The sequence below is a fragment of the Malaya genurostris genome, chromosome 2 (genome assembly GCF_030247185.1).
Source record: "Malaya genurostris strain Urasoe2022 chromosome 2, Malgen_1.1, whole genome shotgun sequence".
NCBI lineage: Eukaryota > Metazoa > Arthropoda > Insecta > Diptera > Culicidae > Malaya > Malaya genurostris.
The window spans coordinates 346,089,805-346,108,637 of NC_080571.1; the positions used below are offsets into that span (position 1 = coordinate 346,089,805).

The 18,833-nt window shown below is 40.7% G+C and overlaps 1 protein-coding gene across 2 annotated transcripts in view; it reads left to right on the plus strand.

Moving 5' to 3' along the window:
- Nucleotides 1-18,833, plus strand: part of LOC131431977 (fibronectin type-III domain-containing protein 3A) — a 157,425-nt gene that overhangs the window by 20,038 nt on the left and 118,554 nt on the right. The window contains exons 2-3 of one of the 2 annotated variants that reach the window (XM_058597975.1): nucleotides 933-1,583; nucleotides 1,893-2,824. In XM_058597975.1, coding sequence (XP_058453958.1) covers nucleotides 2,059-2,824 — 766 coding nt within the window. In that variant the 5' untranslated portion in view covers nucleotides 933-1,583; nucleotides 1,893-2,058. Of the gene's footprint in view, nucleotides 1-932; nucleotides 1,584-1,892; nucleotides 2,825-18,833 lie in introns of those variants that run through there. The other variant, XM_058597976.1, reaches the window with a different exon arrangement.

The following is an 18,833-nucleotide window of genomic DNA, read 5'->3' on the forward strand; positions in this document are numbered from 1 at the left end:
ACCTAGTGCGGCGATGTCTTCAGGGCAAATGATCAGTGTCGAAGGAGCCTTCTTTGGATATAGATAGTACAAGGGTGGCGCTTATCATTAGAGTGATGCAAAATTGTTTTCCGAACTTGTTGAGATAAAGGTTCGCTTTCTTCGGAAAAATTAAAGAACAATATATATTGGGCATTCCACGCATTTTTTTTCGGCAAAGAACTCGAGAATATTCGACACGTATTTTTTTATTTCAATATGGTACGGGGAAGTTTCGAGATATGGTTTTTTGAAGTTTCGCGTTTACAAAAGGATTGCAGCAACGATTTTTGATTTTGGAATTTGAATTGGCTTCGATCATATCTAACTGGTCATGAAATGATAGTGAACGTAGGAGACTATATAACCTCACCATTTGCTGTTACCTCTGAAGTTCCTCAAGGAAGTCACCTTGGATCGTTTATAATTTTATTGTATCTCAACGATCAAGTGTATGAAACTATCGTTCGCCGATGACTTTAGAATATTTCGTATAATCAAATCTGCAGCTGACTCAGAGTTCCTACAAGAACAGTTGGATAATTTAACTAATTAGTGTAACATTAACAAAATGGTTTTAATCGTCATCTTTTTCAGTCGCAAAAAGTCTGTATTCAAGTTCGACTATAATATTCCATTAACTGTTCTCGAACGCGCATCGTCTGTTAAGGACCTGGGTGTTCTTCTGGATTCCAAGTTAAATTTAAAGGTGCACATAGAGTTCACTATCTCCAAAGCATCTAAGCTATTGGTATTTACTTGCCGCGTTACTAAAAATTTCTCTGATGTACATTGTTTGTAAGCTTTGTATTGCGTTTGCGTATTTAGGTTTCAATTTTTGATTGCCACAAATAACACTAACATGTTTTTTTTATAGCCTTCAGTACTAATTCCTGTGTTTTTTTTCTTTTCAGGTTGTTGATGTAAACGTTTTACTTTATGTGAATAAGGCTGACATTTTAGATTGTTCATAAATGACGTAGAACGCAATTTACAACTTGTCAATAATGTCCATTTGTACGCTCGAACTTTCCCAGTCCTTGATTTTAACTACTACAAACTAAAATATTTAAACTTAGAGTTTTGATTCATGATAAAGATTTATTGTTACTTCGTTTTTCAATGTTCCATAAAATTCGATTGAGGCAAGACACCCACACCCCTCATGTAATTTATTTTTTTATCGGACTGCCGAGAGGCCAGAACTTTATAATCAATAACAATCGAACTTTCGTTTTTCGTGAAGTTCATTGCGTGGAAATTCAATCAGAAGGCATTAAATTCGTATAAAATAGACTCCCTCTTTCTCTCCCTCTCTCGCTCTCTTATGTGCCTATATCCTATGTGTCTACGTCGTTTATGTACAACCCCGTTGCTTTGAGTGACGTCCTATGATTGACCGACCGACCGACCAACTGATATCATAGCATAAAACTTTCGTTGTGTATCAATCGACGATGGGGCAGAAAACGTGCGTAATTGGATGATTCGCTAATTGATGGAACAGCAGCAACTAAATGACGACAGTTGCCAAATCATCAGCTAAGAAAACAACTGCACAGTCGGTGAGAGAGGAAAGTGGCCGGGAGGGGGAGAGAGAGAGAGAGAGAGGAAGCTGGCAGCTATCATCGGCTACCAGCAAATTTTTACACGTCAAGTACTCTTACTGGTTTAGTGGTTGTTATCGTCGTCTGTCGTTGTTGAATTACCGCCGCTGGCTTACACGAAAGTAGGGAGACTTGCGATGAAATATATACATAATAGTGTAATTAGTTAATTAATAAAAGTGATTGTGGATTCCATCCTGATGTCGTCAAACAGATTGTAGACTTTAAAATCCAGCAGTTGCTAATGTATTTCTTTTCGTTCGTTAGTTTTGTTGTCCAGTCGTGTTAATCATCTGATCGTGTACTACAAAGTGAACTAATTGTGAGTGGTGTGCGAGATACTTGTGGGTAAAGACAAAAGGACAAAAGCATAATTGAAACTACAGACCGAAGCGGTGGTGGTGTGGGTGCCTCCCGAAAAAAGTTCTTTTCGATGGTAAAGGCACCTGTGTTACCCTCCGTGCCACAGCAGCAGATACTAGCCCAGAAAGAGGTCAGCAGTCATCATCAGCAACAGCAACAACAGCAGCAGCAGCAGCAGCAACAACATTTCCATCAATATTCCTTCCCACCTCCGACGACGCAATACTACCAAATAGGAACGGTGAAGAAACATCGTCGTCTGCAGATGGCGACGGAACCACCGGCTGGCGGAGGCGGCGGAAGTGGCGTTTCGGTGATTCCGACGTCAACAACCACGGCCGCGATCGCAGTAGTAGCTCCAACTGCTCGTACGGTCCAAGTTTCGGCATCCTCCTCAGCTAATGGGAGCGGTGCAGCATCAATTCTTTCGATGCAAACCGGTGCTGCCACACTGAAAGTGGCTCCAAATTTGCAGCCTCAACGCATTCAATCGATGCACCATATTCATCATCACCACCACCATCAGCTGATCAACGGAATAGCTACGGTGGCAACGGCTAGTGCGGCAGGAGCTGCGGCCACCATCGCTGCTACATCGATGCCAACAAATCCTGGTGTTGCAGCTGCTGGACATTCGGCCGCCGCTGCCGCCGCCACCAGTGCAGCAGCCTGGCCAATCGTGGAACCGGTGTTTCATTTTGGTCCCGGTTTCGAACCCCAAACGCGGCCTTACTGTCCAGCCCATCCACAACCGTCGGAACACGTGGTGCTGTTCCACGTTAGCCCCGGAGTATCGGTGACCTTCCAGATTGGGAATAGTCGAGAGATTATACGAGGTGAGTCAAATTTCGTTTTCTTTACTGTATATGAAAAATGTTTTACGATTTTTTTCTACGAATGTTTGGATGTTCCTTACAGATTATGTCACTAAATGTTTGCAACTCTTTGGGCATCATCATTTTTGTAGACTGATATTGAATTATGTCTAAATCACTTAGTATATGGACGTAAATTAATGTTTTAATGAAATAGAAAAGGCGGATGGGTAATGTCACAGACATAATTGGAGGACGTAACTTTAGTTATTAGAATTCAGCTGCAAAGCTCAGGTTCGGAATTCAGATCAAGAAATCAGGTCATAAATTTAGTTCTAGAGTTATGGAACTAAATTCGTTTTCAGAATCCGAATTTAGTTCTAGAGCTGAATTCGAAACTTGGCTTTCGAACCTGAATAAAGAAACTTAATTCAAAAATTGAACTCTGGTTCAGAAGTCAGTTTTAAAAATTCAGGATCAGAGTTCAGATCAAATATTTAGTTCAAGAATCCAGATCTAATCTGAATTTCTAATCTGAAACTCATATCCTGAATTTTGTTCAAGTATTCTGAAGTTGAATTCCTAAATCAGAATTCTTGGATTCTATTCATTCTTCCACAGGGCAAATTTTCAAAAGGCGCCTCATAGTATTTACGTCAAACAAATTTTAACATTCAACACCAGATCTCGACATTTCAGGTAATTCTAAGATATTTGGCATCAAAACTGAATTTTCGATTTCGAAAATCCCAAAATTTTCCAGTCAATTGAAAGACTTACTTTTCTATGGGGCGCCTTTTCAAAATTAGCCATATGGAAGAATGGGCAGATCTTAATCGTGAATATCTCGACTTGTATCAATCGAAGCAATATAATTCTTTCACCATTTCATCTAAAATATGATCAGGAGTTTAGGATAAAATTTTGAACAGTTTGAGATAATCACAAACAACTCAAAAATTAAGTTTTCTCAAAATTTGAAAACAACGCGAAAAACTCTTTACTTACGCTTGGGGTTTTTCGCGCAAGGACGACGGTTTTGAGGTAGTCAGGCACATATCTTCAACTGAACGTTATAAAAGGGGAACCGTGATCGAAAATCGATCATTTCTTCTTGTGCGTTGGATGAAAGCAAACGTCGGGGCGAGAAGACGCATTCAAACAGCGGCATCGGAGAGCGCACCTTCTGCGTGGTTAAAAACCTCAAACGCTCAGGCCGTAGTTCTCATTCGGCTTACTGTCGTCAAGGTGAGAAGACGCATTAAACCAGTTTCGCATCACTTGGCACTGCGAGCGGATGTCTTGCGGTTTGTACGCATAGCTAGTTTCAACTCAAACAAGAGCAATTGCATCATACAACAAAGCTGCTGGTCGTTTGCATTGGAGAGAAAGAAAACGAAAAACGAAAAGTGGACAACATTATACAAAATCAGCCGTTCTAATGGCTCTAAATGTTATCCAAAGAACTATTAAGATTACTTCTTTGAAATTCGAAGGAAGAAATCATCAGTTTGGTGAAAATCCAAAATAATTTGATTTGCTTCGTGCACTTTTCGCTGTGCGAAAATCGTTCGAGAAAAATGTTCCGAACTGTGCTAAATATCGTAGAGAATTACACAATTTGGTCCTTCTTAAAGGCAGAAATGAATAGGGGGAAAGTTTCGCAATTCACACAATCGATCAACTATCAATTCGAATTCGAAAGTGTAAAGAAATCGTGTCAGTTTTATTCGTATTAACGACATCCGGTAATGTCTCTGACATTACACACCCGTACTTTTTTGAGATGACACTAAATCTCGACGTTTCATGGAATTCTAAGATCTGTGGCATCAAAAAATATTTCGATTTCGGAAATTTTATGTTCATGAATGTTACAGATGATTTTAAATAAAGCAAGTTTGAAGGATTTTTAATAACTTTCGCATTTCAAATGGGTTATTACTTACAAACCAATTCGCACCCTCTCATTTTGCTACTAACGCAGATGATGATAGCACCCTGTCGACGCCGTTCTATTGACCAAATGTAATCATAGACACACGGGGAGGCATGAAACAGGAATTTGTGAGCAGATAATTATCTTATTATTATTGTATGTTGAATGCTTAAAATGGCAAACTGTCGTTCAAAGTGACCATGCAAATAAGTTGATGGTCAAATGAACCGATTTCTACTATACAGCAACCAGTTTCTGATTCCGGAAGTACCGAAAACCTGTTTTAATCCACCTAGTGGTGAAATGATACCTTTCTCATATCGATCGTACCATCATATATAATACTGTGGCATTCTTCAAAATAACTTTCTTCGATTCTTAAAAAAATAACCGAAATCGGTTTGTTAACCGTCTACTGATAAAAACTATCAATTGCAGAAGATTTGAAGTCGATTTAGAAAACTTTTTACGGTTTTTCACCCTCTTCAGTGAAGGTATAAAATTTTTAACACACTTTACCCTATATTTCCGGATCCGGAAGTCGGATCCAGATGAAATTCAGGAATTACGTATGGAACCACAGGACCTTTCATTTGAACATAAGTTTGTGAAAGTCGGTGGCGCCATCTAAAAGAAAAGTTAGAACACATTTTCATTTTTTGCACATTTTACCCTATATCTCCGGAACCGCAAGTCGGATCCAAATAATATTCTGGAGTTTTGTATGGGACCATAAGACCTTTCATTTGAAGGTTGCGGAATCGATGTTCTTAAATTAAGATTCAAATAAATGGTCCTATAGTCGCATGATCGGTTGACAAATTTTATCCTGAGTGGCGTTTTGAAATTTTTAATCTTTATTTCCCATACTCCCGCAACCTGTATTGCCGAAATGAGTTTGTTTGACCATCAACTAACAAGATCCGCAAATTAGAACATTTTTCTAATCGATTTTTAGGAATCCGTTAATTTTAATATGATCACTTATAAAAAATGCTTCGGAATTGGAATTTTCACACTTCAAGTACTATAATTCCGTAACCTAAAGTCGGATCCGGATGAAATTCAGGAATTTTCTGTGGGATACGAAGCCCTTTTGTAAGATAAAAAGTTAGTTCAAACTAAGTTAGTGAAAATCGGTCCAGCCATCAAAAGTTAGTGCACTTAGATTAAATCTTTGTACCAATCATCCTGTAATTCCGGAACCGGCAGTCGAATCGGGATAAAACTCGGAAGTTTTGTATGAAATCACAAGACTTTTCATTTGAATCTAAATTTGTTGAAATACCCCATATTTGGAAAAGGTAAGTGCACAAAAATGTTACCTACACACAATTTTCAATGTTTTTCAATACAATGAAATATACTTTTGGTTTTTTTGACTAAACTTATTTTGTATAATCGATACAATAGAAGAATTCGGTGCTGTGCACGTCGAGAAAATCTGTCAATAACATCATCAATAAAACTGCTTCGACGTTGCAACTAAGACAGCAATTTGTTTTCAACTGCCATAAGCATAAGCCACTGACGTCTCTCCTGAAGGTGTGCAATGCATACAAGTTCTCACAGAGCCAAAAGTGACAAAGAGAACAACAAATCTCAGTACTGAGTTAGATAATTGCTTCTCTTATCGAGTCTGTTCAGTAATTCATGTGTACGGAAAAGACTCTAACACAGCGACAAGAAATACTTGAAAATAAAATTTGATACATATATATGGGGACAAAATCGCTCATTATTTTACATTCGACGAATAAATCTAAAACATAAATGAATGCGATGGGGGATGCAGTTTAATCCTTCAATTTGACCGGTTGTGCAGTGCACGTAGTGCACATGACAACGAAACGTCACTGGGGAGATTGATAGTATCTATTATCTTTCTCCAGAAAAGACCAGCCTATAGGCTTACTCAAGAATAGATCCACTACATTTCCTGGAACTACCATGTCGTAAAAGAATTGCAGAAGTTCATTTTTTCCATCAGTTATCAGATTTATTTTCATCCTCTTACATCCGGTCGCTCTATTTTATGAATTATAATTTTACTACAAAATGAATTGTTACCTATTTCCATCTTGCTTCTGAGAATAGTTCCATTTGGTATGTTTTTCTTTTTCGATGTTATTGCTTGTCTTTCAAGAGTATGAACGATGAAAATCAACTATCGCGAAAATCGGTTAATATCACAATGTTTATAACAGAGATATCATTGATGAATAGTAGGAAAATACTTTGTTTGATCAACTATAAATGTTTGATCACCTGCCGATAATCAATAGAAGAGGTTATGTATCGTCAGGAATCAAAACTAATTGGTTCAAGTGGCACGTTCCCCTAGTTACTTGGAGATATGTGCCTAGCCGTGGCTTCTCATCATTTTTCTTATGAAAAGGAAAGCATAAAAGGATGCTAAATGATCAGCATGTGCCAAAATGCACATTTCATAAAACCTTCAACGCCCGAGAAGATTTATAGATTTTACAAAAGCGACACCATTCTGCATTCCCGGAAAAATGCAGAACGATTTGCAGTATATATGAGCAGAAGAAAATTCAGCACCTCATCAGGGATGCCAAACAATCTGCTAAAACCTTTTCAGGTCAATACAGAAAGGATTCATTCACTTCAGGAAGAACGATGAACTCCTCTGACTATAGCACCTTACCACATTGAGTGAGAAAGGATAGAATATCCTTTAATTTAAGCTCTGCATACACAGACTCAACCATGTATGGAGAACCAAAAACCCGGTTACGTAGTGGCGTCCATGCGGGACAGTTACAGCACGTTGAATAGTAGCCATTTGATAGTTGATTTTGCAATGTCCAGTCAGGACTCCAACCAGAATGCAGTAGACATTTTGACATTGTCAGATTCAAATCTGGTAAAAATGCTTTTGTCTGAGCGTAAGTTTGCTGGCATGTTTGGATGCAGCCAAGAACGAATCTTTCGCTTTATCCAACTAGTTGAAAGTGGTAAAGCTGGTTCAGGACCAACGAAATCATTCGTTGCACCAGCTCTAGCCAACTCATCAGCCCATTCATTTCCAGTAATACCAGAATGGCCGGGTACCCATAAGAAGTAAACAGCATTTGAAATGCTGAGGTCTTCAATTTGAGTTCGACATGCGATCACTAGATTCGACCGTGAGTCATTCAAACTGAGTGCTTTTAAGGCTGCCTGACTGTTTACCACAGATCATCTGCTGAAGTGCCGATCGTATTCCACGCAGAATCGCATAGATTTCTGCTTGGAACACAGTACAATATCTACCAAGTGAATGAGACTGCTCTAGCCTCATTTCACGACAGTAGACACCAGCACCAGCACGACCATTCAACAGAGAACCGTCCGTATAACAAACTATGTGTTCATCAAGTTGTCGTTCCAAATAACCAGTCAACCATTCCTCACGAAGAGGATAGCTCACATTGAATGTTTTGAAAGGAAAACTGCATGTGAGAGTTAGGTCACTAGGAGCGAGTAAATACTCATCCCACGTAACCATTTGAGACCACAAGCGAGTGTGGCTAGTAGCATAGTCTATAGGGTTACTGTTCCAAAGCCTTAAGACCAGTGGCGTCTCGTGATAAAAATGACTAGTTGTGCACTGATAATGTGGAATGATTGCAGATGTAACAGTTCGTTGTAAGTGAAAACTAAAGATTAACAGGGTTGTTACGGTCGCGCTGATTTCGCGATTTTCGCGGATTTGGCGCGGTTTCTGCTCAGATTTTTATGCGATGGCGCGGATTTCGCGCGAATTTCAAAAAACATCATTTCATATTTATGAATCGTTTGTTTGTTTGAAAGTTTTTTGCAAATTTTTGAAGCTGATGATAGTGAAAATAGGACACTGTACAACCTCACCATTTGCTGTTACCTCTGGAGTTCCTTGAGGGTGTTCACTTGGACTGTTTTTAATTTTATTGTATCTCAATGATCTAAATATTTCGATCAAATGTAAGAAACTATGGTTCGCCGATGACTTTAAAATATTTCATATAATCAAATCTGCAGCTGACTCAGAGTACCCACAAGAACAATTGGATAATTTAACTATGTTAGAACTAATTATGGATATAATGAACCCATTGGTAGCATGTGACGTATATTAAAAAGTAATTCAATTCGGCTTTCATTTATCACGTAATGTTATTAAGTAATCGAAGCTCTAGATTTAAGGAAATGTATCATTTAGATGATTGTAATCTGTTGATACAAAAGATGAAGAGGTTTTATGCCTGCTGGAGAACAAGTTTGGGCTCTTCCCTGCTCCAAATAAAAGAATAAAAGATGAAGAGGCAAAGAAAGACATTCAGAGTAAAATCCGGAAACAGGAGAAGACGCTGTTTTAGAGAACAAAAGCTAATCAGGAAGCGAAAAATAATTGAAACTGAAATTAAAAAGAGTTTATTAGGTCATCCTGATGTGGTCTACCTCAAACTTCTTACCGCGAAGGAAAAGCTTGCCGAGCAAGAAGATGTTGAAGCAAAACAAAATTGTTTTTGGTGAAATTTGTTTAACTTCTTCCAAAATCTCAATTGCGACTCATTTAATTTTTACTTTAACTTTTTCCGTGCATCAGAGAGTATAAATTAACTAAGGACAACGAAAAAGATGGTAACTCGCCGGACATGAAATCGGTTTTCATGGGGTTTTTCAAAGTGACATGTTGTATGCGGACTTATTTCTTGTGTTTATATGACAAAATTATGCAGATTTTTAAATTATATTCAAGTGATTTATTAATTTTTAGTTGGTTTGACGTAAAGCCGCCATAACTAAGTTCAGTTTTGCAATGACTGAGCGGAAACATATATTGGAGAAGGCAAATAGGCAAATGAATGAAAAACTAACAGAAAAGATGATTTATTGGAAAAAGATACACTCAGAGACAGGACTCGAACCTGCGTTCTTATGCATTCCGTGCATACGCGCTACCATTTCGCCACTCTGTGGATTCAAGTGGATTTTCAAGTTCTGTGGAAAGTATCATCTGCATAAAAATAGTAGTGTAATGCTTCGCTCGAATATCGCGTGTTTGAGTTTTCAATTTGCGCGGATTTCGCGGGTTTTAATGTTAGACTTCGCGCGTTCTGTTTTTGAAATTTTTCGTAACAACCCTGGATTGAGGAATGGAGATTCGCTTGTGTTTTCCAATAATGAGATAACGATATACTTTCGTATGGGAATTTGTTATTAAACAAACAATTCTCAGAGCTGAGCTGAGTAATTTTTTCTCTTCTTGAATCTGTGCAGTAACTCATGTGCACGGAAAAGACACTACCACAGCGACAACAGATACTTGAAATTGTATGTCTGATGTATATGAGATGCGTGTAAATATCTGCAATTTCCATGTCGATCCAACCTGATTTCATCGAATAAATAAAAATAAAAAAAAAATTGTTTTGGATGGAGTTGGAGACGCAGTTCAATCCTTCAATTTGACCGGTTGTGCAGTGCACGAGGTGCACATGAGGACGAGACGCCACTGCTTAAAACCTTAAGATGGTATGCACAAGATAATGCTTCTTGTTTTAGGAACACATGTAGTGGTTTATTGCACAGTAGCGCCTCTAGAGCAGCAGTAGGAGTTGTCGTGAATGCTCCTGTCAATCGCCATTAGGACCATCCTTTGGAGATTTTTTTTTATTCAATATTATAATATAATTTTAAGGCACACTGCTTAAGCTCTAAGATGCCAAGGATATTTACTAATCTTAATTACGACTATATTAAAACTAGAATAGTATCATTATGTAATGCCGGTGAATTGGATATTGCATGAGGGTCTTCCATATGGCGTTTGCAAATATCCATGTTGGCCGCATCCTTCGGTCCGTGTGGGTCCGCGGGAAACACCCCCAGGCTACGAAGGCCTGGCGGGTGGCCCGCATGCTGGTTTTCGACTGGAGCGGTCTTCCCTGGACGATGATGGTGATGTTACGGAAGAGATGAAGAAAAAAAAAAGTAAATATTGTGGAAACGGGGTAAAACAGGGGATGTGGGGACAAAATGTCTGAAAACGATAGAGATCTAATTAGTTGCCATCGAGATGGTGAAGAGACAGGGAAGGGGGAACGAAAAAGTTAGTGACAAAAAAAAATCTTGTTAGTTCCAATGAAGATGGTGGACAGGGACGGGGATCGAGAGAATCGGGCGGATGTTAGTGTCGAACCTGTAGGTGGAGTTTATACTTTCTGAACGAGGATAAACACATTACACTTGTATATCAATGTGTTTAAGGTACTGGTATATGAGAAGCATATATGAACTATCCCGACTCGCCAACACATCCCGAACCGGAACCTCAGGCGGTCTACCTCGGGCCCTAAGGGATTCCAGTAGCTTCGACCTGGCGTCACGATACTCTACGCACGACCACACGACATGCTCGATGTCCTGATAACCGTCGCCACAGGTGCAGAGACCGCTCTCCGCAAGCCCAACACGCCGGAGATGTGCGTTGAAGGTGTAGTGATTTGACATGAGCCGCGACATAACACGAATGAAATCGCGACTCACGTTCATCCCCCTGAACCAAGGTTTCGTCGATACCCTAGGGATAATGGAATGCAGCCATCGTCCCAGTTCGCCATTGCTCCATGAAGTTTGCCAACTTTCGAGAGTTTTCTGACGAGAGATACTGAAAAATTCATTGAAGCAGATTGGTCTTTCATAAATATCACCTTCCAATGCGCCCACTTTAGCCAATGAGTCTGCCTTTTCATTGCCCGGAATGGAACAATGCGAAGGGACCCAGACTAACGATATTAAATAAGACCGTTCAGATAAAGTTCTCAAATGTTCCCGTATTTTCCCCAGGAAATATGGGGGATACTTTCCTGGCTTCATTGCCCGGAGAGCTTCTATTGAGCTTAGACTGTCCGTGACAATGAAATAATGGTCTTTGGGCAAGGTTTCAATGATCTCGAGGGTGTACTGAATAGCAGCTAATTCTGCGACGTAAACTGAAGCCGGATCACTGAGTTTGTAAGAAGCGGTGATGTTTTGATTGAAGATGCCGAAGCCTGTGGACCTGTCGATGTTTGATCCGTCAGTGTAAAACACCTTTTCACAGTTGACTGTTCTAAATTTATTATAGAAAATATTTGGGGCCACTTGAGGGCGCACGTGATCCGGAATTCCATGAATTTCTTCTCTCATGGATGTGTCGAAAAACACAGTAGAATCAGAAGTATCCAAGAAATGAGCACGGTTGGAAACAAACGAAGAAGGATTAATATTCTGAGCCATGTAATCAAAATACAAGGACATAAAACGGGTCTGAGAATTGAGCTCGACAAGCCTTTCGAAGTTTTCAATCACCATCGGATTCAAGTTATCGCATCGGATAAGCAATCGATATGAGAGATCCCAGAATCGATTTTTCAACGGTAATACGCCCGCGAGCACTTCGAGACTCATCGTATGAGTCGACTGCATGCAACCTAAGGCAATACGCAAACAACGATACTGAATTCTTTCCAGTTTAATGAAATGGGTGTTCGCGGCGGATCGGAAGCAGAAGCATCCATATTCCATTACGGACAATATCGTTGTTTGGTAAAGCCTGATCAGGTCTCCTGGGTGGGCACCCCACCAAGTTCCGGTTATTGTGCGAAGAAAATTGATTCTCTGCTGGCATTTTTGTTTCAGATACCTAATGTGACATCCCCAGTTGCCTTTGGAATCGAACCAGACCCCGAGATATTTAAATGTGAAGACCTGAGCTATGGTTTCACCCCCTAGTTGAAGCTGTAGTTGTGCTGGTTCTCGCTTCCTTGAAAATACAACCAGCTCAGTTTTCTCCGTAGAGAACTCGATACCCATTTGAAGAGCCCATGTCGACAAGTTGTCGAGGGTATCTTGCAATGGTCCTTGGAGATCGGCAGCTTTGGGTCCTATAATAGACACAACGCTGTCGTCGGCAAGTTGTCTTAGCGTGCAAGATGTGTTGATACATTCATCAATGTTGTTTACGTAAAAGTTGTATAAAAGGGGGCTTAAGCATGAGCCCTGAGGAAGACCCATGTAACTGAATCGTATTGTCGACAAATCACCATGCGCGAAATACATGTATTTCTCGGACAACAGATTATACAAAAAATTATTCAAAATTGGCGAAAGACCTTGCTGATGCAGCTTCTCAGATAGGATGTTTATGGAAACTGAATCAAAAGCCCCCTTGGTGTCTAGGAAAACTGACGCCATTTGTTCTTTACGAGCAAATGCCATTTGAATTTCGGTTGAGAGCAACGCAAGACAATCGTTCGTTCCTTTGCCCCTGCGGAAGCCGAATTGTGTATCTGAAAGTAAGCCATTAGTCTCGACCCAATTGTCTAGACGAAACAGAATCATTTTTTCGAACAATTTCCGGATACAGGAAAGCATAGCAATCGGCCGATACGAATTGTGATCGGAGGCTGGTTTCCCTGGTTTTTGAATGGCGATAACTCTTACTTGTCTCCAGTCATGTGGGACAATATTATCCTCAAGAAGCCTATTGAATAAATTCAATAAGCGCCTTTTGGCAGAGTCAGGCAAATTTTTCAACAAGTTGAATTTGATTTTGTCTAACCCCGGAGCTTTATTGTTACACGATAAAAGCGCAAGTGAGAACTCGACCATCGAAAAAGGTGTTTCGTTTCTGTTAGATGAGGCGACGCGCATGATCGTCTGTTCCGGAGCAGAGTCAGGACATACTTTTTTAGCGAAATCGAATATCCAGCGGTTAGAATATTCCTCGCTTTCGTTCGTGGTGTTTTTGTTGCGCATTCGTCGGGCTGTGTTCCAAAGAGTACTCATTGATGTTTCTCTCGATAATCCGTCTACGAATCGACGCCAATAACCGCTTTTCTTCGCTTTAATCAAGCTTTTCATCTTAGCGTCTAATGCCGCGTAGTTTCTAAAATTATCAGGTGTTCCGTTTTTCCTAAACTCGATAAATGGTGAAGTTCTCTCCGCGTTTAATTCCGAGCACTCTTTGTCCCACCACGGGTTGGGAGGACGGATGTTAGTTTTCGCGCCGGGTACACGTTTCGTCTGAGCTTGAATCGCGGTGTCGAGAATCAAGCCAGTCAAAAACGTGTACTCTTCCTCCGGAGGAAGTTCTTGTGTTGTTTCTAGTTTCTCAGATATCGAATTTGTGTAGCATTTCCAATCAATATTTCGTGTGAGGTCATACGAAACATTGATTGTCTCCGATGGTCTTAATCCATAGGCGATTGAAATCACGATAGGCAGATGATCGCTACCGTGGGGATCAGGGATCACCTTCCACGTGCAGTCCAACCGTAGCGATGTCGAGCAAAGGGATAAATCCAGCGCACTTGGTCTTGCTGGTGGTGCAGGAATTCGTGTCATTTCTCCCGTATTCAAGATTGTCATATTGAAGTTGTCGCAGATATCAAGGATCATAGCTGATCTGTTATCGTCGTGAAGACAACCCCATCCCGTACCATGAGAGTTAAAGTCTCCTAAAACCAACTTCGGTGCGGGAAGGAGCTCAATGATATCACTGAGCCGCTGATGCCCAACCGAGGCTCTTGGTGGAATATATATGGAAGCAATGCAAAGGTCCTTGCCTTTGATTGTAACATGACATGCGACAACTTCAATACCTGGTATCGATGGGAGGTTAATGCGATAGAAAGAATAGCACTTTTTGATCCCTAAAAGTACTCCTTCATAGGGATCATCTCGATCCAGACGAATAATGTTAAAATCGTGGAAGTTTAAGGGTATTTCAGAAGTTAGCCAAGTTTCGCACAATGCAAATGCGTCACATTTCAGATTATTTACTAGAAATTTGAAAGGATCTATTTTTGGGATGATACTTCTACAATTCCACTGTATAACAGTGATTGTATCCGTGACCTCGGTGGGTGACTTAGCCATCGAAGGATACGATCGCTGAAAGAAGGGGCCATTTTGCAGTCAACTGCTTCAAGAATGTTTTAACTGTAGGAATAAAAGCCATTATCAGGCTTTTAAGAGGTTCAGAAATATTGAAAGTAGACATGATCCAGTCCACAATATCAGAGAATTTAACAAACCCAGTATTTGGTAAATTCTCTGACTGATCTTTAGGGACTTTCGGGGGTTTTGAAGTCCCAGGAAGTGATGGAAATTCTTGCTCGGAATTTAATTTTCCAAGGCCTGGAGCTTTTTTCTCTGGTTTTTTGCCATCACTACCAGTTGTTGTAATTTTTCGAGACCCATCAGAGGACATCTTCGAACCCTTACTAGGGAGCTTTTGAGAGGATTTATTTCTTCTCTTTCTAATTGATGAGCTATGAGGGACAGCCGAAGATGTACCTTCGAGGGGGTCATCATATTCGCTCTCGTCAGTTGACAAGTAAGCGTAAGGATTTTCGGTAGGTGGCGTAGCACATTTCAACATTTCCGCAAATGAGCGTTTGGAATGTTGCTTGAGTGAACGCTTCATTTTATCCTTACGCAATTTATACACGGGACAATCAGAGAGGTCATGCGGCCCCTCCTTACAGTAGAGACACTTTTCATTGTCTCCACTGCAGGAGTTATCCGCATGACTCCCTCCACACTTTATACACCGGGATTTATTGCAACAATGGGATGCTGTATGTCCCAATTGTTTGCAATTGGTGCAGTTCATGACCCGCGGTACATAAAGACGAACAGGTAAACGAACTCGGTCCAGGAGGACGTAATTAGGCAAAGCCGAGCCAGCGAAAGTCACCCGATACGAGTCTGATGGGATATAGGACTTAGTCCCATCCTCAGCGGTCGATACTGAACGCAATTGCTTGCAGTCCAGTATCTTAACGTTCTTGAGTAGGGGGTTTTTAAATCCGCCTGCCCCATGCTTAAGAACGTCCTCGCAAGTCAGACTCGGATCGGTGATCACGCCGTCTATCTCGACTTCGCGAGCTGGTACGTATACGCGATACTCCCGCGTGAAATTCTCACTTTGAACGATCTCATTAGCCTGTTTTGCACTGGCTAACAAGACCCTAAGCTTGTCCGGGCGTACTTTTTCAATTTTTTGTACAGTATTGTATCGCGAGGACAGGTCATTAGAAAGTTTTAGAAGGTTCAATTTTTTACCATTCGCTTTGGTCCGGATGTAAACCGCATACGGTCCGGCCGAGAGTGCAAGCCCATCGGGATAGCTTCTAATGCGCGATTTATTGCCATCTGAAGCATCCATCTGATCATCAAGGGGAAGGTCAGGCAATTTGATATCGCCTGTCATGTCACGGACTTGTGTCCGTGCGGTCAGATTCGGGGTGCAATTGAAGTGGTATTAAACAACAGAGAAAATAAAGTTTTACTTAGCTTAAGCTCCAAAACGGTGAACGGCTGCCAATACCCAGTCCGAGGCAATGGGTAAATATTCCTTCCAGTAGAGTGCAAAAAATCTCTTTCAGGAAAAAGCACTTTTTTTTGTCTCTCACTACACTGTCCAATGAAACGTTTCTCTTTTTATCACTATATATATTTATCACTGTTTCTAATGTACAACGATATATACGCGGCGCCCAGCGCTGGCGCTGGCTAACGGTACCGCACGCAGTGCTGCTTCACACAAGCTCACAGTCGGCCTTGAGAACGGATTAATTCGAATTATCACTGATGCAAACAATAGAATACGGAATGACCTTGATAACGGAATAAAACAATTCACCACGCGATTGGAGAAAGCCGAATTTACGTCCGATCGATCCGATAGTCACGGCACGAATGATCCTTTGGAGATGATTTAGATTTGACTGAACTGTCGCGACTTCTCCTTTCTGCCACCATACAAGAATAAAAATGTGGAATGCGTTCCAATTTTTATTATATGTCCAGCCGAAGCTGAAGGATGATAACCGATAAAAAAGGGTTACGTATCATACTTCTGATTTAAAGTAAATAAATTAATAATTTTTTTCTCGGTAGCCGGCTGCCCAGATCAATCAATATAACCATTTAACCCTTTTTCTTGGTAAATAATAAACAATGAGTGAAAAAAAAAAACTAATTCAGTAGCAATATAAGAAGAAGTAGAGTAAATACATTCCTCCAGTACAAATGGAACCAGAAGTACCTGAAAAAATCAGCAATATAAAAACTTACTTCGTTCGACTTCCAGTTCCGGAATTACAGGTGGACGAGTGTTTGAAATTTTAAACCGCCGATAAAGGCGATGATTCCGGCGTAAGAAGTCTTCTGAGTTTTGTCTGCACTCGCCCTCCAGTTCCGGAATTACAGGGCGATTAGAATTATAAATTACGAATCATCGTTTAGAACAACGATGCAAAGCACGTAAAAAAGAATTCTTAATGGGACTCTGAACTCTTTCAGTTTGTAGGTCATGTTAGTTGCTGACCATACCTGGTTGTGACGATCTCCGGATGTGGGCTTCGGAAGTATCGTAAATAGTGATCAAAAATTGCAAAATGGAACCTTCCCAAAGATTCGGGAACTCCTGCTTTCTCGATATAAACTAACAGTTGCGGAAGAAAATTGATTTCTTTTCAAATGGTGCGAAAGTGCATCGATTTTTTTTCGAACATCATCCTTGGAAATAAATCATCGCTTTGGAATCTGTTTTTAACGAATGTCTGCAAAAAAGCAGAATTTATAGGCCTTTTGGCCTTTGAAACGACCCTGTGGACAAATGGCAGTCTAACCTTTTCGACTAGACGTTCGATGCTTTGGCTAGTAATGACGAAACGCTTACTTTACCGTTTGAGCCGGAACTTTCTGATTAATGTGTCTTTCCTGTCTTCCTGCGTAGTTGAATGGTAATACATATTGCCAATGGAAAGTTTCGCTACGATAACAACTAATGACAGTTTGCAGTTTTCGGTACTTTTTCATCGTTTCGCAATCAGTTTTCCCCCCGACGGCAACATTCTCGCGTCGTCCTTGACGGTGATTGTATGCAAAAAAAAAAAAATCTACCATCCACCAAACAAAGACAACACGATGGTTCAAATATTACGGTGGTGACGGTTGAAGTGAAGAACGACATTGTGTGAAAGGTACAGAAATCCAGTTCTTTATCCGTGCTGTCCTGATCCGTGACGATCTCGGGACACATAGCTTTCAAGGATGCCACCCTCCCCCCCTATCATCTCTGCAACGCTGCAACAGGAACAAAAAAAAAAAAGAATCGAATGGCTTTTTGTGATACACGTTTTATGATCACTATTTCGAAAACCGGTTCGCTGCCTGTCGCTGCTGCTGCTGTTGGCTCTCGAGGTGGTTGGACCGGTGTGGATGAACTATTTGACTTGGCGGCAAACTTCTGGACTGTAGTGGTGGACTGCACATGATAGCCTGCTCCGACTGAGACCGAACCCGTTTGTTGAACATTCAGCTAAGCACGACGGAAGTGTGGCACTGTGCTGCTGATCTCAGGAAAAGGACGTAGTTGTCTTCATAGCGTTTGCCACGGATGTGATTTTAACAAGCACTTCACCATTTTGCACTACCAGATTGTACGGAAAAGTACTTTATAATTTATCCCAACTTCGAATTGATAAATTTTTTGATGGACGAATTGTCGGTATCAGTCATTGTTTGCTTTGGCTTAGTAGCCTCATCTTCAAAGTCTTCAACGGTATGTAACTCTCGCATCACAGGATGAGTCATACGAAACAGGTGCTTCAGATGCACCGAAAATATATTTGATTACTGAAATTCGCACATGAGTAATCTATCCAATGCAGACAATGTTTACTCATTGATTTAAGTAAAAGTATGTTACTGGTAAAATTTTGCGAATTTCAATTGCCAACGAGATGTTTGTTTCGCAACGATCATCACACCCCGCCGAACCCGGATGCCATCCGAGTGAATCCCCTGTTCCGTCGGTTCGGAAGAATTGATTAACCCTATACTCGAAGACGAAGATCCTGTCAACTGCCTCGCGGAAACGTTTCCCCATTGTACCTGTTCAACCGAGCGAAGCCATTATAGAGGCCACGAGAACCGAACATCTGTAATGAAATACAGTGAGCCTTCGCTCACACTGAATCTGGACAATGATAATCGAGTCGTCCGAACAGATGAAGATTTAATTCGAAAATTCCAGCAGGAAAT